General features: G+C 35.3%; 1 protein-coding gene across 1 annotated transcript; it reads right to left on the bottom strand.

Moving 5' to 3' along the window:
* Positions 1 to 1,177: 1,177 nt before the first annotated feature.
* Positions 1,178 to 8,248, bottom strand: LOC120069175 (U11/U12 small nuclear ribonucleoprotein 35 kDa protein). Its single transcript, XM_039020853.1, has 8 exons — positions 7,977 to 8,248; positions 7,779 to 7,876; positions 4,711 to 4,762; positions 4,425 to 4,495; positions 3,913 to 4,003; positions 3,666 to 3,741; positions 2,581 to 2,659; positions 1,178 to 1,984 (listed from the first exon to the last, which is right to left on the bottom strand). The coding sequence occupies exons 1-8, from the start codon at positions 8,113 to 8,115 to the stop codon at positions 1,589 to 1,591; spliced, it is 1,002 nt and encodes a 333-aa protein (XP_038876781.1). The 5' UTR covers positions 8,116 to 8,248; the 3' UTR covers positions 1,178 to 1,588.
* Between the last annotated feature and the right edge of the window lie 12,817 nt (positions 8,249 to 21,065).

Below are 21,065 nucleotides of genomic sequence, written 5' to 3'. Positions count from 1 at the left end.
ATTTGAATTAGCATTCGAGTTTTCAAAATTGACTATTATGATTGCATACTTAATTAGTTTTTCTCATCTTAAAAAAGATATCATTGTTATCCTGCACATGTATCGAAGACTTTATTAATTTTAAATTCAGAAAATTTTCCTTACAAGTCAAAACTTAAATTTTCAGCCCATGATTTTTCTCTCTTTTTTTTCTTTAAAGGAATATATGAGAGTTAGAATGAAGCCTTTTAAGTTATAGAAGAAATTAGTGATGTCCTAGCCATTCAGGCATGTCTTAGCAAGAGGGAATCTAGGGGAGCTAGAGGGAGGGGAAACAGGGAAGGAGAGTTGAGATTACAAAAAGTATACGAAAAAAAAATCATTAACGCAGCTAAGGATTAGCTTAAATTGAGAAACTAAGTCAAAATCAGATAATTTTTTAGGTCAACCCATCAAAATATTTGGGTTCAATCACCTAATTCATTATTGTATAATTCAAAATTGTTATACAATTCAAGCTTGATTTGATTTTCGGGAGGTAGCTGGTTGGAGAGTTTTGCCTCTTCGAAGAAGAATTAGTTTCTTAAAAAGCTTCTACGTTTCAAAGATGAACAAGGAGAAACTGCAATTCATAGTTTGTTTCTCTTGGCCTTGGCCTATTATTTTTTATGCATCCAGTACAAAGTGTGTGCCGCTATTATATCTTGATTGCAAGGAACACATTGATAGCTGAAGTATTTTGTCATTGCTTGATGACAAGCTGAGTGTAAGCAACTAATATTGCTGGTTCATTTGCCTTTTCCTTTTGCTTTCAACATCATCAATGCAATAAATTTTCATCCTTATCATATTTCGACATCTTTCAAACTTGAAACATTTTGTTTTAAGCAAGGAAGACACAATTAGTAGTGCTAGGTTTGCATCTAGAGTAGTTACGTTTTAGTTGACTTTCAAAACAGGCTTTTGTTTTGTTTTATCTTTTTCTCAAAATGATGGAGAAAAAACCAACAAAACAAAACTATTGTATACACAAAATTTAGTAACCAAAAGAATATTTGGGAGTTGAAAAGCTCAAACAGGGTCAGAGAAAACTTAAGAGGCCAAACAAAACTTTATTAAAAAAATGACCTTTCTAAAAAATTGCTTTGAAAAACCATTTTACGAGATGACACTCCAAATTCAGTTCAAAATCAACCCAAAAAATGTAAGAACCACATTACTTGATGCATGCATTTGAGTTCATTGAATGCAACTAGAGTCCTTCCATGCAACTCAACTTCAACTTTAATGCCATTTGACTTCATTTAATTTAACTCAAATTTAACTTTTATTCGTCATGCATGAAGCTCTAGTTATTTGATACAATTCCATTTTGTTGTAATTTTGGACACATGAATAAGATGACTTCATTGTGATGGACCTTTATCTATGAGATTTGTGACGCTTCCACGAGTGATCATCTCTATCATTAGAATCTCTTCTGCGAGATCGGTGCTTGTCTGAAGAGCTCCTCCGATAAAGATCCCATCACAATGAAGCCATCTTATTCATGTGTCCAAAATTACAACAAAATGGAATTGCATCAAATACACTAGAATTTGATGGACCTTTATCTATGAGATTTGTGACGCTTTCGCGAGTGATCATCTCTATCATTAGAATCTCTTCTGCGAGATCGGTGCTTGTCTGAAGAGCTCCTCCGATAAAGATCTTCCTTCTCAGCAGATCTCCTCTGATAATAGTCTTCCTTCTCAGAAAATCTCATGTGGGGGGAATAATCATCCTTGTCGTTTGAGGCCCTCCTAGATTCATGTTTCATCTTCTCGTAGTTTCCCTTGTGTGAGTGCCCCCCTCTGTAGTCATTTGAGTCCCTCATATGAGACCAATCATCTTCATCTATAGAACTATCTCTTTGATTGTATCCATCCTTCTCCGTAAGATCATTCTTATTAGAGCCTTCTTCCCGACGTAAAGAATCTGTTTCTCTTCTGGGAGGAGAAGGTACCTAAAACAAACAAGGAAATAAAAATAAATAAATATTACTTCTGGTGTAACTGTATACAGACCTCAGTTCAAGTCAAGTGATCATGTGCTGCATTACAAAATATCAAGTGGAAGAGCAGAAGAATGTCACCGTGAGAACACAAGGGTATTTGGCCCACCAACTTCAAAAATTGATGTTAAATAACTCAATTTCAATAGTAAATACAACTAAACTTTTTGCACATTTATCAAGGAACTCCATCTTCCTCTCTTTCTCTATTTTGCACATTTATTAAGAAACTCCATTTTACAACTCTACATCTCAAATAAACTTCTTACCTTGAAGATATTAACTCTAGATTTCAGAATACAACTTAGTACTCTGAAAACCCCCTAAAAGGTCATATAATATGTATGAACACCATAGACGTTCCTACTACTAAATTGCACCACAAAATATAATGTGGAAGAGCAGAATAATGGCACTGTGAAAACATATTAAGGTTCTACAATATGTATGAACATCAAAGACGTTCCTAATATTAAATTGAGACAGATTATAAAGCTTATATGTTCCTTGTTTTAACAGTTAGATCAATAATATTTGAGAAGAAATACCTGAAACCGGGACATGTATCTTCCTTCAGGAGGAGGAGTAATCCCAAGCCTTTTCAAATCATCATAAGGGATCGGACGTCTGCCAAAAGATATGGATTATGAATGAGTCGATGAATGACATAAATGCACCCAAAAGGACAACTGAATAGTCTGATTAAGAAATCCATATCAAACACCTGCCCTGAATAAGCAAACAAAAGCACTAAAAATAAAAGAAGCCACCTCATCATTGAAGTACTTGCTATAAGCTTGGAAAATAACGGGAATTCACAGATTATTAATTGGGCTGGGAAATATAGAGAGGTATCGTATCCCAATGTCAAACGAACAGGGATTACTTTTCTAACCTAGCAACTTGAGATGCAACCATTGGCAGCGGTACTTAACTAGCTCCACAATGATGAGTTTTGGCAGTATTTATCAAGAACTTCTGATTTCCACGAAACTTGCTGATAACGATGGCCATTGTCTAATATCAAAGAAATTGAGAGTTCGGTGTTGAAAACTATGCAACAAAGAATTTGAAATTACTTGCAAATTGACTTTAACAATTCCCTGTAGAAACTGAATCTCTTTGGACTGGAAATGCTATAATTGTTCCCTACAAGGTCTATAAGACAATAAAAGGAATACAAAGACTGACTAGAGTAATTATATGTCCTCTATAACTTTATTCCTGAAGGCGTAAAACAATTTTTTGAAGCAAGAAAAAAAGGCGAGGAAACAAAATTTTGGCAGGACCCATGGACTGATCACATTATCAAGACCTATGATTCAACAGGAAAACTTAGCTCAAAAGGTCAAATATTATATATATATATGTTTGAAGGGACAGAGCTGTGTCCAAGTTCATGGTGTACAACTTCCTCCTTATGGAAATACAATTAAGTGACGACATGTTGGAGGAGTGTAACGGAAGTTCAGACCAAAACCACAGCTATATGGCAAGAAAACATTCTTTGGCATAACACAAGAGAACCGAGGAAGCAGAACTGAAATCCATGCAAAAGGAAAGCAGGAGTCTAATAACCACCCCATATAGTTAATAACCAACCGGCATACACAATAAGGGAAGTAGAGCATACAATGGAGCTCGAAACGGCCTTTCTCTTCCTCCAAATCGAAGCTGTCCAGATTCCTTCTTACCCCCAAGGCCACCTCCTATTACAAATAGCACAGATAAAATCAAATAGACTTAAGTAGGGGGGTACTACAAAACTATAAGACTTCCATTTACCTAATCCCAAGGCCACCTCCTATTACAAATAGCACAGATAAAATCAAATAGACTTAAGTAGAGGGGTACTACAAAACTATAAGACTTCCATTTACCTAATCTCCGTGGAATCCATCCAGACATTAGCCGTTGTCGATTATAATCAACTACAACTTCGCAATCATCTATCATAGAATGATGAGCATCCTGATTAATAAAGGAACTTACTATTATTAATCAATATCATTCACCATCAAAACAAACTTATTAATATATTTCTCACTGAAAAATGAAATGATTGGAGGGTCTTTTTAACTAACTAATTAAAAGGACCTAGAAATTCCATGAGGGATAAGAGATAGAGTAAAGGTAGGACAAGCAACAAGAATCGCTCTACCAAGACCTTCCAGAGAATCAAACATTTAATTAAGAAAAACCTAGTAACTTAGGAAGAGAATGAAATATAACATCACATCCCACACAAGTTTGTTTACTATTAGTTACCGTACGGCAATATATATATATATATATATATTATATATATATATATATATATATATATATACAAAAAAACAAGAACACAAGAATAAGATCAGGTGAAATTAAAGGATTCAAGAAGTTGTACCACCTTATATGCACGTCGCATCTCTTTTTCAGTTTCATATTCAACAAACGCATAACCACGTGAAGAACCAGTTACTGCAAAATATAATGCAGATTAGGTAAGGAACATTATTGTCTCTTCCATCTGTTGAACCTCTAGGAACAGAGTAATCTATTGAACGTAAAACATATTTATAGTATGAATATCCCAAATATTGAACTATGACTTGAATTTTTGGGCACCTAATCACTAATTAGGAAACCCTTTAAGCCAAATAAAAGATAAAATGAGAAGTAGATAAGGTAATCACCAATGTGTCTGACTAAGCGTAGATTCTTAACCTCACCATACTTGCCCATAGCCTGAGAGATGAAATTCCTTTTTCAGCTAATGAGATGTAGAAAGGGAAATAAATAGAAAAACTGTAAAAATGAAATATCAAACACAACAGTGCAAGTAATTTAAAAAGGCAAGCAAGCTTTTGAGAATCCAGAGCTTGAGAAAGCTTCTTGTACGCCAAATCCTTTTCTAGTCAAAATTTTAGAAGGTGTAGACAAGAACTGCACAGTCTGAATGGATGCTTCTCCTCAGTCCTCTTGATGTAATCTATTATTTGCAGTTTTAGGAAATAGCTGTTAGAGCTTAATTTATGAAGCTACAAACAGTTTGCTGTTTATTTGTTAAGTCATTTGATTTTCAGTTATGCTTTTAGCTAAAGTAGCTAAATTTAGGTTTAGATTGTAAAAGGGAGATTTTTATCATTTAATAAATCCGTCACTTGGTTTACACAAAACCATAGAGAACAAAATGCTGTGAAACCTCCACCCAGAGGCAAGAACCATCTCTTCAAGAGGCAAGAAGACCCAAAAGAAAGAATATACACTCCAGGTGGATTTGAACCTTCATTCCCCAAGGACATTGAGGCAGGAAATACAAAAGCACCTTATCAAGAATCCAATTCTTTGTTAGGAAGGATTCCTTCCCCAACACACACCACAACCCAAAATGGAAACGCCTTAATCAGGCGGCCAAGTGACTTCATTGCCAACTAACCTCAAAATTTCAATACTCAAGACTACAAGATGAAGATAGACTTACGAAGTCTCAGTGGCAACCTAGAGGTAGAAGACCTTCATGGAAGGCTTCTCTGACTACATGGATATGTTGAATGAAAAGAAAGTTAAGTTGGTAAACTATAAATTAAAAGGAGGGGCATCGGTCTAGTCAGATCAGTTACAAGAGAACAGAAGAATGAGCAACAAAACATTCGACCTTGTGTCAAATAGGTACTTTTGGCCCCAGTTAAGAAAAGATAATTACAACTATCTCAAACAATACTTTGTTTTCCAAACTTCTAAAGGCAAATCCCAAAATGTCAACCTTTATACACCAGTACCTGCTCCTATATCAATTTAGGGGGGTCTTGCGATTTTTATCTTGGCTGACCTAGAACATGAAGGATATGACTCAACTTTAGTAATTATCGTTATATTCAGCAAACTGTTACATTTCCTAGCTTGTAGAAAGAACTCTGATGCAGTCTATGTCATTACTTGCGAAGCTCTTCTTTCGAGAGAAGTACAAATTCCATGGCATTCCTAAATCAATGTTTTGGATCATGATTTAAGATTTCAAAGCTATTTCTAGAGTACTTTTCAGGAGAAGATTGACACCCATCTCAAGTTGAGTACTACGAGTCACCCTCTGATGGCCAAACTATGACCATCAATTGAACCCTTGTAATCTTATTGAAGCTTGAGCGACAATCATCCTAAACAATGGGACCACAGCTTGGCACAAGAACAGTTTGCTTATTACAACACAGAATAGGTCGACAAAGGAATTGCCATTTGATGATGTTTACACTAGACTTCTACTTACTAATGATCTTGCTAACACTCCTTATTCTATTGATCTTAGTGGAGGTGTAAAGGCAATGGCTGAAGGAGTCATAAAACACTTCAAAAGGTCTAAGAGCACATCGAGAAGTTTATTCCTATCTACAAGGAGCATGTTGATCAACATAAAAAGACAAAACTTTGGCTGCAGACGGCCTTCTTATGGTCCCACCTTAGAAAACAGAGACTTTCATGGGAACCTATTCTAAACTAACAACTAAAAGCAATGGGACAGTCAATATTCCCCAAAGATTTGGTAATAATGCCTACAAGGTTGAGCTTCCTGATGACCTTAAAGTCAACTCTACTTTGAACGTGGCAAGGATGAGTAATTCGTTCTAAACAGATTTACTTTCATCTACTAAACTCATGGACGAGTTGTTTTATTCCTTTTTAGGAAATTCATGTAATCTAGTCTTTAATGTTGTAGAAAAAAGTAGTTAAAGCTTAGTTTGTAAGCTTTAACTATTGGTTGTCTACTTGATAAGTTCTTTTTTTTTTTTTTTTTTAATTTTAAATTAAAAAAAAAAAAGTTTATTGATAAGATAGTTACAGTTTTTGGTCGTCCTTAGTTTAAATAGCTAGCTTTAGGTTATAACAGGCATGTTTTAATCATTCAATAAGTCAATTGGTTTATACCACCTCTCTTCTTAAAGAACTTCAATCTCCAAGGGTAACTCAGATGTAAATATCTTATTTTGAAGCCAAAACTCGAAGTTGACATACACTTAACCTTGAGATGGGACCTTTATAGTTACCGTGGCCACACACGACTGTTGGTTGCTGACTGTCCAGTCATCCCTATCAGACAACCACCAGCAACCCTCAAATGTTCGTTCCAACCAACAACCTTTGTCGTAAGGGCAAAATTGCCCTATCAGGGCTACTAAAGTCTCTTCTCTATCAAACTTCATCAAGGAAATAAAACTCTTCACTCCCTCCTTCCTTTATACTTTCTTTACCCCTCTACTTTCTCCATTCCCACTGGTCTGTTAATATGAGTTGGACAAAAAATCCTAAATGCTTCAAGTAACCAAACAGACCTGTCCCACCTAGGAGTTATGCTCACAACACTTCTCTTCTGGCGGAATAGTATTAGCAATCGGTTCTACGTTGCAACAATCCTTATCCTATGAAAATCCAGTCGAGGAGTTCCCTTTTTCTTTATCCTCGATTGCATCCAAAGAACAAAAAACCACAGCTCTCTCGTCTAGTTTCAATTATAGTTTTAGCTGCACCTCCAACAAATCGTGTTGCCAGTTACCTATATAACTGATAATCCTCTTCTCCCTCAGTATCCCTCTTCCTAGGCCTGCTTAAACTTTATACGAATCATCTGAGACGAAGTAAAACAGTAGAGGAATAATAACAATCAACACAAAATGGCCATTAACACCCACCATGAAATTCTCATTAATCCATCTCAGTTCTTATCAGAAATCAATAAACAACAAGAAACGGATCAACGAATGGAGAATACCCTACGAAGAGTGTCTTCGGTAGTCAAATGCGAAAGGCGACCAACGAAGAGAGTGCAATAAGGGTCACCGAAGACCTTGAGATCGCCGAGAGGGTCATCTGCCAAAAACAGACCACAGCAGTAGATTAGAATAGAAGACGGTGAAGAACATCAACAAATACAAAGTGGGAGTTGAAAGATTAGAAGGGAGAGAATTACAGAGGCCAGCAGAGGAACAGAGCAAAGCTCGGTAGACGGCGTTGTCGTGGGGAAGAATATCGGTGCCGTCGATGCTGCCGGCTTGAATGGGATGGTAGTTTTCGGCGTAGAAGACCTTGTTAACGTTGCTCCCGCTCATGGCGCAGGAAGCACACTTCTCGTCTCCCTCTATTAATGAAAATTGCCCATCAATTCATCACAGACAGAGAAATAAAAGAAAGGGCGGAAAGAATAAATAAATGAAACTCCAAATTTGGTTTCAATACTTTGGAGTTGATCCTTTCGTAAATAAATTGAATTCTGTTTTTTAATATTGTTTTCGAATTCTAGGGTACAAAAGGTACAAATTTAAGAATAATTAATACAAAGATTTTAGAGGTGAGTTAATAAAAAATAGTTTATATTCATTCTAATAGTTCCACGTAATTATAATTAGTTTAAAAAATAGTTTATATTCATTCTAATAATTCCACTTAAATATAATTAGTTTTATGATTTATATAATATTATCATACTCATTTTGAATCATTATTTAAATTTGAATTAAATTGTTCAATTAACTACAGAATACATACTTGAAGATATGAAATATAACTTTGTTTTCGTTGAATCCTTTATTTTCAAATTGCCTACCAAATAGGTCGTTATTCTTTTCTCTTAATAAAGTCTTGTAACAAATAGTCACACATGTTTTGACAAAATCTTCTAAAATAATTTTGGTGTGAAAATGAATATAGTTTTTAAGTTTTAAGGCAAAATACAATTTCAGTCTTTGAATTTAGCATCATCAGAAGTCAATGTGAAAGGAGGTAAGTTGTTGACCGTGTATTGATGAGGGAACAACCAATGAGCATTACTTCAACAAAATTTTAAACATAAGAACTAAAATGTCATATTTTAATGTAACGACCCAACTTTCTAGAATGAGAATTGGACTACTACTATATACATGTATAAATCTCAAAACGACATTTTTACAAAATTTGACTAAATTCAAAAGAATAAAACAATTTTTTTTCATAAAACCTATAAAAAAAATAAAATCTTTGTTCGGGATACCCCTAACTTTAATTTAAAATAAATTAAATAAAATATTGAATAAAATATTCAAAAAAAAATTAAAGGTTTAATTACAAAGCTAAAACTTGCAAACATAAGAAAAATGTATGCGAAAGCGTTGTCAAATCTCAATGCCCGGTCATGAATTCCTCTTGTCTTTCACCGTTTTGTCCTCTCCTTTACCTAAAAGAAAATATAGATAAAAGAGTGAGTATAAAAATATCCATAAGTTATCCACTACTGGGCCCAGTACAGGTTAGTATTTCTATCAAGACAAAGGTGTGCATCCCGACATTTGCATAGACATAGGCATAAGGGGCAAACCCGAAGGCACACTTTCATAGCATGTAAGCCCCTAACCCTACTTTACTAAGTAATTATGTTTAAACTTCTTCTTGGTTATGTGTCGACGATATTTGTGATGTTAACCTAAGTATATGCCAATACTATGTATGATGTAAAGGTATATAAGTATAAAGAAGATAAGCCTTGGGTAATGACTAGATAACCAACACTCAGTAAAGTCTTGAGAGTTGTAAGTAAAGGGAACCTAAGCCAATAAAGGAAGGAAATTCGCTAAGTAAGGGATACCATGGCTCTCGGATAAGTTAGGAAGTTAATACTTAGAGGAATGGGCAAAGGGAAGGTCATGCCTATTGGGGTTGATGTCCTAAATCTCGTGGGTCATGTAGTTTGTAATTGTAATGTAAAAATAATTTATTTATTTAATTAAATATGAGATATTTTATTCGACATTTAGTAGCATTAACTCACAAACCAATAAACTAACATCCAAGGTTATATTTTGTAGGTTAAACATGTATGTAGAGACATACATGTGGATCATGTTTAAGTGATAACCTAAATAGTCTGTAGTAGATAGATAAGGCTAGATACCTTATCCTGGTGACACTACGAATACGACCCGCTTTGTAGATGTTACAATTATTGTAAAGTGCTACAAATCATTTGATCCTGATCATTCATGTGGAGATATGTGAGTGAGGGTATGTTATGCAAAGGGGGCTTGTATAAGACCGGACCACGAAATGACTAGTCTCATTATATAATACCGTTAATAACAGAGACTCTCATTATATAATACCGTTGACTTACATTTCACCAAGATGACCATAGATGACATGACCTGAATCCAAAATGAGTTGTGAACTCCTGGTTATGAAGGCGGTCCTTTGATTTGAATGAGTGAGAGTGACCAGATCGCCGACTCAATAAGTCTACCATTTTGAAGATTCGTCTGATTATGGAGTTGGGAACACAACTACATAAGATGGAATTCACTCATTCCCTAACGTCTGGGTAAATAGATAAATTGCTCAATTAAAAGCTAATTTCGGGGTTTGAACAATGTGGCGCTACACCCTCTCTTGGCTCGAGAGGGGTTTGGTCTTAGTTGGACTGTGACTTATTATTCGTTAGAAGTATCAGTGGTACTTAAAGAGTTAGATGTAACTACAGGGGAAAAACGATAATTTTGGCTCAACTGTACTTACAAGCAATTTATGAAGGATCATCGCACTATTGATTGGTTATATCTAATGGACACAAAAATATATCTGTAGTGCGGACAGTGCAACTTTCGATCTTTAATGGAGTGGCCGACAGTTAATGAATGTTGAATAATTTAGTTAAAGGAGTTTAATTAATTATTCAAATACCATTGGAGCTTCAATCTACAGGTCTATAAGGTCCCCTTTGTAGCTTAATAGGGATCATTGAAAATCAATTTTGGATTAATTTGAATTGTTCAAATTAATCGAGGGAATTAATTATATGTGATATAATTAATTTAACTTAATTATATATTATATAATTAATATAATGTATTTGATACATTATAATATAAAGTTTATTTGAGAGGAATTAAAATATTTGAATGTGATTTAAATATTACTTATATGGATGAGATTCATATAATTAAATTTAGTATAAATGTGATTTATATTAAATAACATGTATTATTGAAAGAGAAACAAATTATAGGTTATATTGTATTTGATACAATATAAAAACTATAGGTTATGTGTTATATTTGATATAACATATAGTTTAATATATATTATATGGTAAGATGGTTATTATATATATATAATTTATTAAATAACTGTTATTTATCAAATTATTTTTTAATTTAATTAAATATTTTTTAAAAATTAATTAAGAAGGCAGTTGTAACTCCCTCCCCCTCTTTTCTCTCTTGATTAGTCGTGGTAGTGGGTGGTTCTGATTGAGGTGTCTTCATCTTCTTCATAGAAGATATTATTGGAGTAAATCAGCAAGCAGTAGAAGCAACAAGGATCAATAAGTACTCTAATTCATTAATTTTGGCAGTAACTAAAGCATGCTCATACAATAACAAGAGGGTTTTAAACTATACCTATGTAGAACTTCTTGAAATCTTGATTCTCAGCTGCAAACTTCTCCAAATCTTGCTGTAGACCACCTCAAGATCTTCCTCACTATTCTATTGGAGCTTTAGATTGAGTTATGGGACTCAAAATAAGCTTGAATGAAGGGAACTTGGAGAAGAACTCACTACAACAACCCACTTGAAGAACAACTTATTCAACACGAATTTTTCAGCAAAAACTCTATAGATGCATGCCTCAATTCCACTCCAATCTTCTCAATATATTGCAGGACTTTCATGCAAAGAAGATGGTTGCATGAGATGCAGCTCATGCTTGGAGTTATTGAAGCAAAAAATAGGTGGGTTTTGTGTGAGCTAGTTGAAGGTGTTATTGGGAAAAACCATAATTCCATTTTGTGTTTTTCAAACTTTTTCAATTTTTCCAAATGATTTCAAAAATTAAAAATTTTATTAATTTTGCAAAATTAATTTTCTAAATTAATAAATAATTATTTAAATAATTTAGTTAATTATAATTAATTTAATATCAAATATTAAATTAATTTTACACAAAACCACCTTCATATATTTAAATCATATTTAAATATTAATTCTCCTATTTTGTTTAATTCTTAAAATTAAACGTGTAACTATATTTCATATAATTAATAATTTCTTTAATTCTAATTTGAACGTTTCAAATTAACTTATCACGCTACTCTAAAGCTAATCCATTTACGAGCTAGTAGGGGAACCTCGCGAACCTACAAATCATGGGCTCCAACGATCTGAGATTAATTGGCTAAACTCATTACACCGAATTAACCCTCATTCGTTAACTAATGGGCCACTCCATTAAAGCCCATGGTTGAATTCCTTAGATATATTATGTCCACTTGATATAATCATGATTAGTAAGTTAACCCTTCACAAGTTGTTTGTAATAACGGCTAGGTTAAATGTTTGTTTTACCCCTCGAGATTACCTCTTGTTCAAGTCCCATTGATCCTCTAATGACCAAGAAGTCATACTTTCCTCCCACTGCATTGAGATACTCTCAACTCTTTGAGTAAGACACATCGACCTATCTTAAATCTTTAAATTTTCTATATTTTGATCTAATTGATTTCTAGCCATTTTAAATATCAGAATATTTACAAATGGCTTTTAACTAGTATGATTCTTAATAGAAGTTGCTATGAGATAGAACAAACATAATTTTCGAAAATAATATTTCAATTACAACAAAAATATATACATTTTGTTCTTTACAAGATAACAAAAGCAAGTAAGATTGTCATAAGACAACAACATCTCCCACTGGTTAAGCTGAGCATGAAGGAAATTGTAATCGGGATTTCCGTGAGCAGTGGAAGCAAGACTATTCCAAATTACAATCATGAATTAACATATATTTACAGTCGACTTCAAACAAATGGTTATGCAAATATATAGAGAAATTGTAGCATGAATTATACAATGCATAAAGAAGACAAACTCTACGAACAATGGCAGATGTGTCTCCACGCTCTGATGCGTACGAACGCTCGAACAACAGCGACCTCAAACGCCTGATCTACAAGACCGTAACACCGCACGAACACAGCACAAACACTTTGCGCTCATCCTCAACGATCTCCTCGGTCACGAACTCCTCCGCAACAGCGAACGGCTTCCACAGCACCACGAACGACCTCTAGAAAACCTCGACGGTGTCGAGTTGGGTCTAACACCACCAACAAGGCGACCTTGGTATTCTCGGTGCGAGAATCTAGAGGGTGAGCTTTGTTCGGACTTGGTGTGAGGCAGATGAATGGAGGAAACAACGATCGTGTACATGACTGGGCAAGTGGGAGAAGTCGGAGACCTATCGTATAGGTCGATGCCCAATCGTTTAGATAAAACTATGCGATTATCTAGCAAAAGCTATGCGATCGTTTAGCTCTATCGCCCTTAGCTCGGTCTGCCGCGTACAGACTCTACACGATCGTTTACCTTGGGCCAGTGATCGTCTAGCAAAGCTATGTGATCGTTATAGTAAATACTACTCGATCGTTTAGCTCGCATCTACACGATCGTTTAGCTCGCCCAGCCATCGTTTAGTAAATCTGTATTTACTTACAACTTCCATTGAGTTTTCTTTTCGCCGGAGAGAAAACTCAAAATCTTTTCAAACTTTTATTGAAAAATTCTTTTTCAAAAATGGGAAACCACTTTCCTTTATACTTCACGATTACCATGATCCAATAACCACCCACTACATTTGGTTATTTAAAAGAAAAAAAATATTAATTATCTAATAAATAATATATTATAAATATAAATGATAACCAACTTATCATATTATATTTATAACCTAATAGTTTTAATATTTCATCTCATGAAACATATAAACCATAGTTCTTTTCCTATTCCATGGTACTTAATGTAAATCTTCATTTACATCAATCCTCCACTAGATGTATCTTATTCATTATACCGATTATATCATATATAATCAAAATACCTCTTGTCAATTTGAACTTTTCAAATCAACACCAAGAACTGATCCTTCGATATGAAATCTAAGCTACTAAGGAGACTTCATGGATCTGTAGATCCAAAAGCTCCAATGGTACATGAATAATTGATAAAACTCTTTAGTCACAGGATCCACCATCCGTTAACTGCAGGCACTCCACTAAAGACCGATTAGTTGAACTCTCCTCACTACAGATATATTATGTGTCTATCTTAACCAATCAGCAGTGCGACAACCCTTTACAAATCGCTTCGTAAGTACAGCTGGGCCAATAATCGTTTATGCCCTATAGTTACATCTGTCTTCTTTAAGTACCATGATCCCTCTAATGAACATAAGTCATAGTTCTACTATGACCAAGTCTTCTCTTCCAAAGAGAAGGTTGTGGGCCAGTATGTTCAAGCCCCGGAATCAGCCCTTAAGGGAGCAATCTCTCTACTTATTCCTGCTTCGGAAAAGGAGTGAATTCCATAATTGTGAATTGAGTTCCCAGCTCCCAGATCAGACAAGTCCCCAAAAAGGTAGGCATGTTGAGTTGACAATCGGCCACTCTCACCATACTAATCAAAGGACTGCCCTCAAAGGCAGGAGTTCACAAAACACTCAGGATTAAGGTCGTGTCATCTATGGTCGTTTAGGAGATGCAAGTCTCTAGTTCAACGGTGTTATATACATAGTTTAGTCATCTCTGGTCCAGGTCCTTATACAAACTCTTTGTATAGGAACACCCCCGCTCCAAACGCCTCCACAACGAATGGTTAGAATTAAACCATCTGTAGTAGTTTACAACACTTGCAAACTATACAAAGGGGCGTAAATCTGTAGTTGTCCACCAAGGATCAGTATCCCACCTTATCCTTATACTACAGCCGATTTTAAGTTCATTCACTTAAGGCATGTCCAGCTTGTCATTATCTACAATACCATGGGGGGGCCTTTTAAAGGTTTTTTTTTCACCAAAAAGGATAAACCAAAGAGCTTTTGTTATTGGATATAAGTTAAATGTCAGAAGTTAAATAACATTATTTTATTCATTGAACAATGTGTATTCTTTACATAACAACGAACTCGAGAGAATAAGACACCATCCCAACATCTCCCCTTGTCCTAATGACTTGGGAGACTAATGTTACAATACAATATAAAAATGTAACAATATACAATAAACTAGGGCATTACCCATTATCATCTTCTACTTGCCCTAGACAAGATGTCACATGTCCCGCAGACCCAGACTTTCTAGGGGACCTTCGAACATTTCAGCGTAAGGGCCTTTGTAAAGGGATCAACAACGTTATGCTCCGATGCGATCTACTTAACTATCATATCACCGCAACGCACAATCTCTTTGATCTGGTGATATTTCTATTCAATGTGCTTACCCCGATGATGACTCCGAGGCTTCTTTGAATTTGCCACGGCCCCGCTGTTATCACAATAAAGAGTGATAGGCAAATCCATATTTGGAACAACTTCCAAATATATAAGGAACTTCCTCAGCCAAACAACCTCTTTAGTTGCTTCAGAAGCTGCTACGTATTCGACTTCCATAGTAGAGTCCGCGATGCATCCTTGCTTAATGCTTCGCTAAACTACAACCCCTCCATTCAGAGTAAACACTGACCTCAATGTCGATTTGCGAGAATCTCGATCGGTCTGAAAGTCAGAGTCTGTGTATCCTGTAAGGATCAAATCCTTATCTCCATACACAAGCATGTAGTCCCTCGTTCTTCGAAGATTCTTGAGGATCGTCTTGACCGCCGTTTAGTGATCAAATCCTGGATTGAACTAATATCGACTGACAATCCCTACTGCATAGCAAATGTCGGGTCTGGTACACAACATTGCATACATCAAGCTTCCTACAGCAGAAGCATAGGGAATCTGTCTCATCTTCTCAATCTCTTGAGGTGTCTTAGGACATTGATCCTTAGACAGAACGATTCCATGCCTGAAAGGTAACAAACCCCTTTTGGAATCCTGCATCCTGTATCTGATTAACATTTGATCAATGTACGATGCTTGAGACAGGGTTAACCGTTTGTTCTTGCGATCCCAAATGATCTGGATCCCGAGAACATACTGTGCCTCACCCAAATCTTTCATTTGGAACTGGGCAGCTATCCAACTCTTAATCTCAGTCAGATATCCTACATCATTCCCAATGAGTAGGATATCATCCATATACAGTATCAGGAAAGCTACTGAGCTATTGATGATCTTCTTGTAAACACAAGGCTCATCAACGTTCTGGTCAAAGCCAAACGACTTGACAGCAGTGTCAAATATGATGTTCCAAGATCGAGATGCTTGTTTCAGCCTATAAATGGACCTATTAAGCTTGCAAACTCTTTGCTCTTGATCTGGAACTACGAACCCCCCTGGTTGAGTCATATAGATGGTCTCCTCAAGATTACCATTCAGAAAGGTATTCTTGACATCCATTTGCCATATTTCATAATCATAAAATGTGGCTATGGACAGGAGAATCCTGATAGACTTAAGCATGACAATAAGTGAGAAAGTTTCCTCATAGTCAACTTCTTCAACCTGGGTATAATCCTTTACCCCGAGCCTAGCCTTAAAGGTTTGCACCTTTCCATCTACACCTCTCTTTCGCTTATAGATCCACTTGCACCCAATAGGTTTGACCCTATCAGGTGGATCAATAAGCTGATGCGTTATTTTTATTGAAGTGGAAATGTGGATGATATGCGATAGTGAAATTGCGTTGTGCACTCAAGTTTCCTCAGCGGAATCCAAGTGTAAATTCCACTGAGTTTCCTGGTAAGTCTAGGGTCGAACTCAGGGACTTGTGAAAACAGGTTGCATTGGTAATTTTTATGAAGACTTTGCTGTAACTGGATAAATAAATAAAGTGGTGGGATTGTTGTTTGTGTTGATGAAAAATAAACAAATGCGGTGAAGTTCGAAAAGAGTTGATAAACGAGAAATGCGATGAGTATGCGGTGAACGGGTTGAGAAAAGTTTCGGCTAACACTTCCTAGGATGCGTTCATGTTATGCGATCATGCAACATGCATACAACAGTAAACCACCTCTCGGTGCGAATGCCACGGCTTCTAAGGCTAGAACGCATGCATATATGCGCTAAGTCTATAGGACCTACATATAAGCCTCTATTCTTATTTATGCGATGACGAAATGACACACATACAAATAAGGCGACCACATAATATCATTCCCATCTCTAGGATGCATGCGATGCAGGTTGATAAACAGAGCTTATCTCTAAGTCCCTATCTCTTGTTTATGCAGTTCTAATCTTGCTCTCTCGAGTCCAGATTCTAACCAAGCTCTTTCGAGTCAGTAGGTTCTTTCTTTAGACTCTCTCTCGAGTAGCTCTAAAGGGTATTTGGCACAACATAAAACAAAACAATCGCAAGCAATGAACTTCCTAGGTCATGTTAGCTTAGTTTTTCTCAACCCATTCGAGTAGTTTAACTACTTTTGCATGTTAAAAGAGTGAACAGATGTATAAATAGAATTTTCATTGTATAAATATGATGATGAAGTACAAAATAACAATGCAAGTATAGAATAAAGGGCCTGGAAGCAATCTCTTACTGCCTAGGCTTTTACACTGATTTCTACTCATACTCAAAAGATAATCTCGCTCTCGCGAGAGTCGGCCCGCTTTCTGCTTCTTCGTCTCAAGGTTCTCTCTCGAGTTACCCTGGGCGATCTCCGGTATCACCACTCTTCTCTTGCTCCGCCTTAAAACGAAAGGAAAACTATGCACAAAGACGAGCGAACTGAAGTATGAAATTTCGAATTGCTGAATGTTGGATCGATATGGCAACCCTAGAGGGGGGGGGGGGTGAATAGGGTTTAATTAAACTTTTTTTTTTCTAAATTAACCCAATTAAACTAATTAATACACTTTTTTATAAATAATAAGAAAAATTCATTTATGCAACAAATAAGATGACAAAAAATGTTGATAATTTAATTCTATCAAATTTTAGCAAATAAATAAGAATAAACTAAAACATACCAATAAATTGCTTAAATTAATTACAAAAATAAAAAGGAAAGAGTTAGAGAAGAAGACACCGTAATTTTTATAGTGGTTCGGTCAAACTCGACCTACTCCACTCCTCAAGCACCTCTTGGGAATTTGAATAAAATCTTTCCGACTCTTTCCACGGATTAGAGGCCCAATCGTTACACCACCGTTCCTTTTACTGATTCAAGAGCAAACCCGATCCTTTTCACGGTTTAGGATCAAACCGTTACAAATGTTGGAATTTTTGAAGAACACATACAACTCTCACTAGAGTGGATTTACAAGTTTAAGCACTCAACAAGTTTATCCTTACAATACAATAACACTATCTCAAGAATAAGAAGAAAAGAAAAAAAAAATTGTGAACTTAAAGAGAGCAACAATGGAACTTTTGAGATTTGGAGGATTATGAAATGTAAAATTTGTGGTTTAAAATTTGGAGAGGAAGATGGTTTATATAAAGATGGAAAATTTTTAGAAACCAAATTAATTTGGACCATTGGATTTTGGAAAAGAAAAATCAATGGTGGAGATTTTTAAACTAAACTAGTCGTTGGATACAAACAAAATATAATATTAAATTCCTTCTCTTTTGAAATTCATTTTCTTTTTTAAAATTAATCCAAAAATAAAAAAACATACCATGTATAAAAAACTAGCCGTTAGACACAAACATAAAATAATATTAAATTCATTTTCCTTTTAATTCATTTTCTTTTTAAATTCATTCTTTTTAAAGTCGTCCAAAATAAAAAATATACCATGTGTAAAAAAAACTAGCTGTTAGACACAAACATAAAATAATATTAAATTTATTTTCCTTTTAAATTTCTTTTAAATTCATTTTTTTTTTATTTTAAATCAATCCAAAAATCAAAAGTCCATCATTATGTTTAATCTCTTAATGATCCACCATTCAACCAATATGCTGCCACATGTCTACACGCAAATGGTCTGGTTTTGCCATGTCATCCACCACGGTATTTTCTCTATAGATTTGTTTCGGTCATATCGTCTTCGTTTTAGCTCCGATTTGAGTGATTCAAGAGGTGTTGGAATCGTTGTTTCGAGCTCTACACTATGGACATATTAAAACACTAATATTTTCAGTAATTAAAAATTGAGTTAGTTATCATCAAAATATTGATTAATTAATTAATTAAAATTAATTAATTTGAGATTAAGGGCCAAAAAGCCAACACTGAATTAGTTAACCCCTTTTCTGAAGGATGCCCTTGGTATTTATAGAGCATCCAGGTGAAAGACGGCTTCTCTCTCATGATTGTACAGATGGGACGGCTTTAATTTCTGACTGATGTGCCGAATAATTGTCACCGAAAAGCTGAATGTACTTGTGATCGTTATCAGCTGTCAACTTAATTCGGATTCGACTGTCATCAGCTTTTTGTCCCATCGCAATTAATTAGTCTTTCACCCAGATGCACCCACCATGTTGTGCTGACCAAGTTGCGGCAATCCTTCTCGGGCGAATGTTTGCGAACACAATCATCACAAAGCCTTGCGGTGAAGTTGCGCTCGACCAATGATTTCCTATGATTGCAATTATTGCATTGCATCAACGCATATTTTGCATAAAAATATTAAAATCAACTGTTCCTATGCGATGAACGTATGCGACCGCAATATTATGAAACTGATGCTTGATGGACACAATTTAACATGTTTTATCAATGCAATCCAACATTGTTTAAGAACTTAACACTATGATAACGTGCAATTCTGCCCATTATCACACCCCCAAATTTAAACAATGCTTGTCCTCAAGCATAAGCTAAAGACTTCCTTTAGCAGGTCAACCACAATATTCTTTTCCTAGATTTCTCAAGGATACTACGTTCAAATCCTATATACCAAAGTTTCCTTAAGCCTTATTCAAGTCTCTTCTTGAAATATTTCTAAGACCTAGGGACTACAAGCTTAACCTTCAAAAGGACTTTATAATTTTCGGAATTTCGCATGATTTATTTCAAAAAGATTTTTTTTTTCACTGGGGTGTCAAATGATTTTATCCTTGCATATTTTTTGACATTATTATTTTTTTTCTGACCTTGCGCTGATCCAAGTGCCTTGCCTTTGTTTTGGCTTGCCCCCACGTGTGTCATGCGGACATCCAACTACGAGTAATGCACTCTTTCTCAGACTAAACTTATGCCTACTTGGCAGTGGATTTGCGGTCATTTATTTATGCATTGATCCTGGTGACTTACTTTCGTTTTGGCTTGCCCCCACGTGTGTAATGTGGACATCCAACTATAGGTAAGTACCTTTCACAACTTAACTCTTATCAACATGGGTTTCCCATTGTGTTGACAGTGGAGTTGTAAATTTTTTTTTTTTTAGAAATTAGCAAGGTTGAAAATAAATACCTCACCCCCAAATTTAAAATGCGGCAATGTCCTCATTGCCAAAAGATTGAAATAAGTCATGCGATGTTCGTAGAAAGCTTTGTAAAGAGAGTTTGAAAGAAAGCTGACAAAACCCTAACTTCTAGAAATATTTTATGAGGTGACTATCTTAAAGTTAAGATGACTCTAGTATATACGAAAGAAATAGAAGCATGTTTTTCATCATTGAAATCATACTTGGCAAAGAAACAACATGTGGTAATTTACTAAATTTATCTATGTCACATGATTGCGGTGATGAAAGAGGATGCAGTGATAAGACTTTTAAAACTAATATGCGAATTGATAGCGCAAAATTTGAAATAAAGATAAGGAAGAATACACCCCCATTAAACTCTTTAACGGAGTCTTTGACCAAAACGTCGCATGCTTGTTGAAAATCTATCTAATTCACCTTTCCAGGTAGGTTTCTAGGTAGGGGTGTTATGTTTCCGTTAACTTAAGAACCCAGCCTAGCCAGAACCCGCCTTAGACAAAAGGTGCCTTATAAATAGGTTTACAACAAATTTAATCTTTTATTCCAACCAATTTAATCCTATTAAACCGATTTTAAAAGATTAATCTAGGTTACTAAACTCTTTAGAACCATTTGAACTTAGGTCTATCTCAAACCAAATTTAAAACTCTTTTAAAAAACTTGAGTTCACCCTAAGTCCACATGAAACTCTGAATTATTGATTTTA

This window comes from Benincasa hispida, chromosome 1 (genome assembly GCF_009727055.1).
Source record: "Benincasa hispida cultivar B227 chromosome 1, ASM972705v1, whole genome shotgun sequence".
NCBI lineage: Eukaryota > Viridiplantae > Streptophyta > Magnoliopsida > Cucurbitales > Cucurbitaceae > Benincasa > Benincasa hispida.
This window is presented reverse-complemented; position numbering and strand designations above follow the sequence as displayed.

Excerpts from the sequence above, each read along its gene's own strand:
- LOC120069175 (XM_039020853.1), bottom strand. The coding sequence starts at position 8,115 with ATGAGCGGGAGCAACGTTAACAAGGTCTTCTACGCCGAAAACTACCAT. Across the intron at positions 4,004-4,424 it reads AGATGCGACGTGCATATAAG|GATGCTCATCATTCTATGAT; the intron begins GTGGTACAACTT and ends TTTATTAATCAG. Across the intron at positions 3,742-3,912 it reads ATGGATTCCACGGAGATTAG|GAGGTGGCCTTGGGGGTAAG; the intron begins GTAAATGGAAGT and ends TATTTGTAATAG.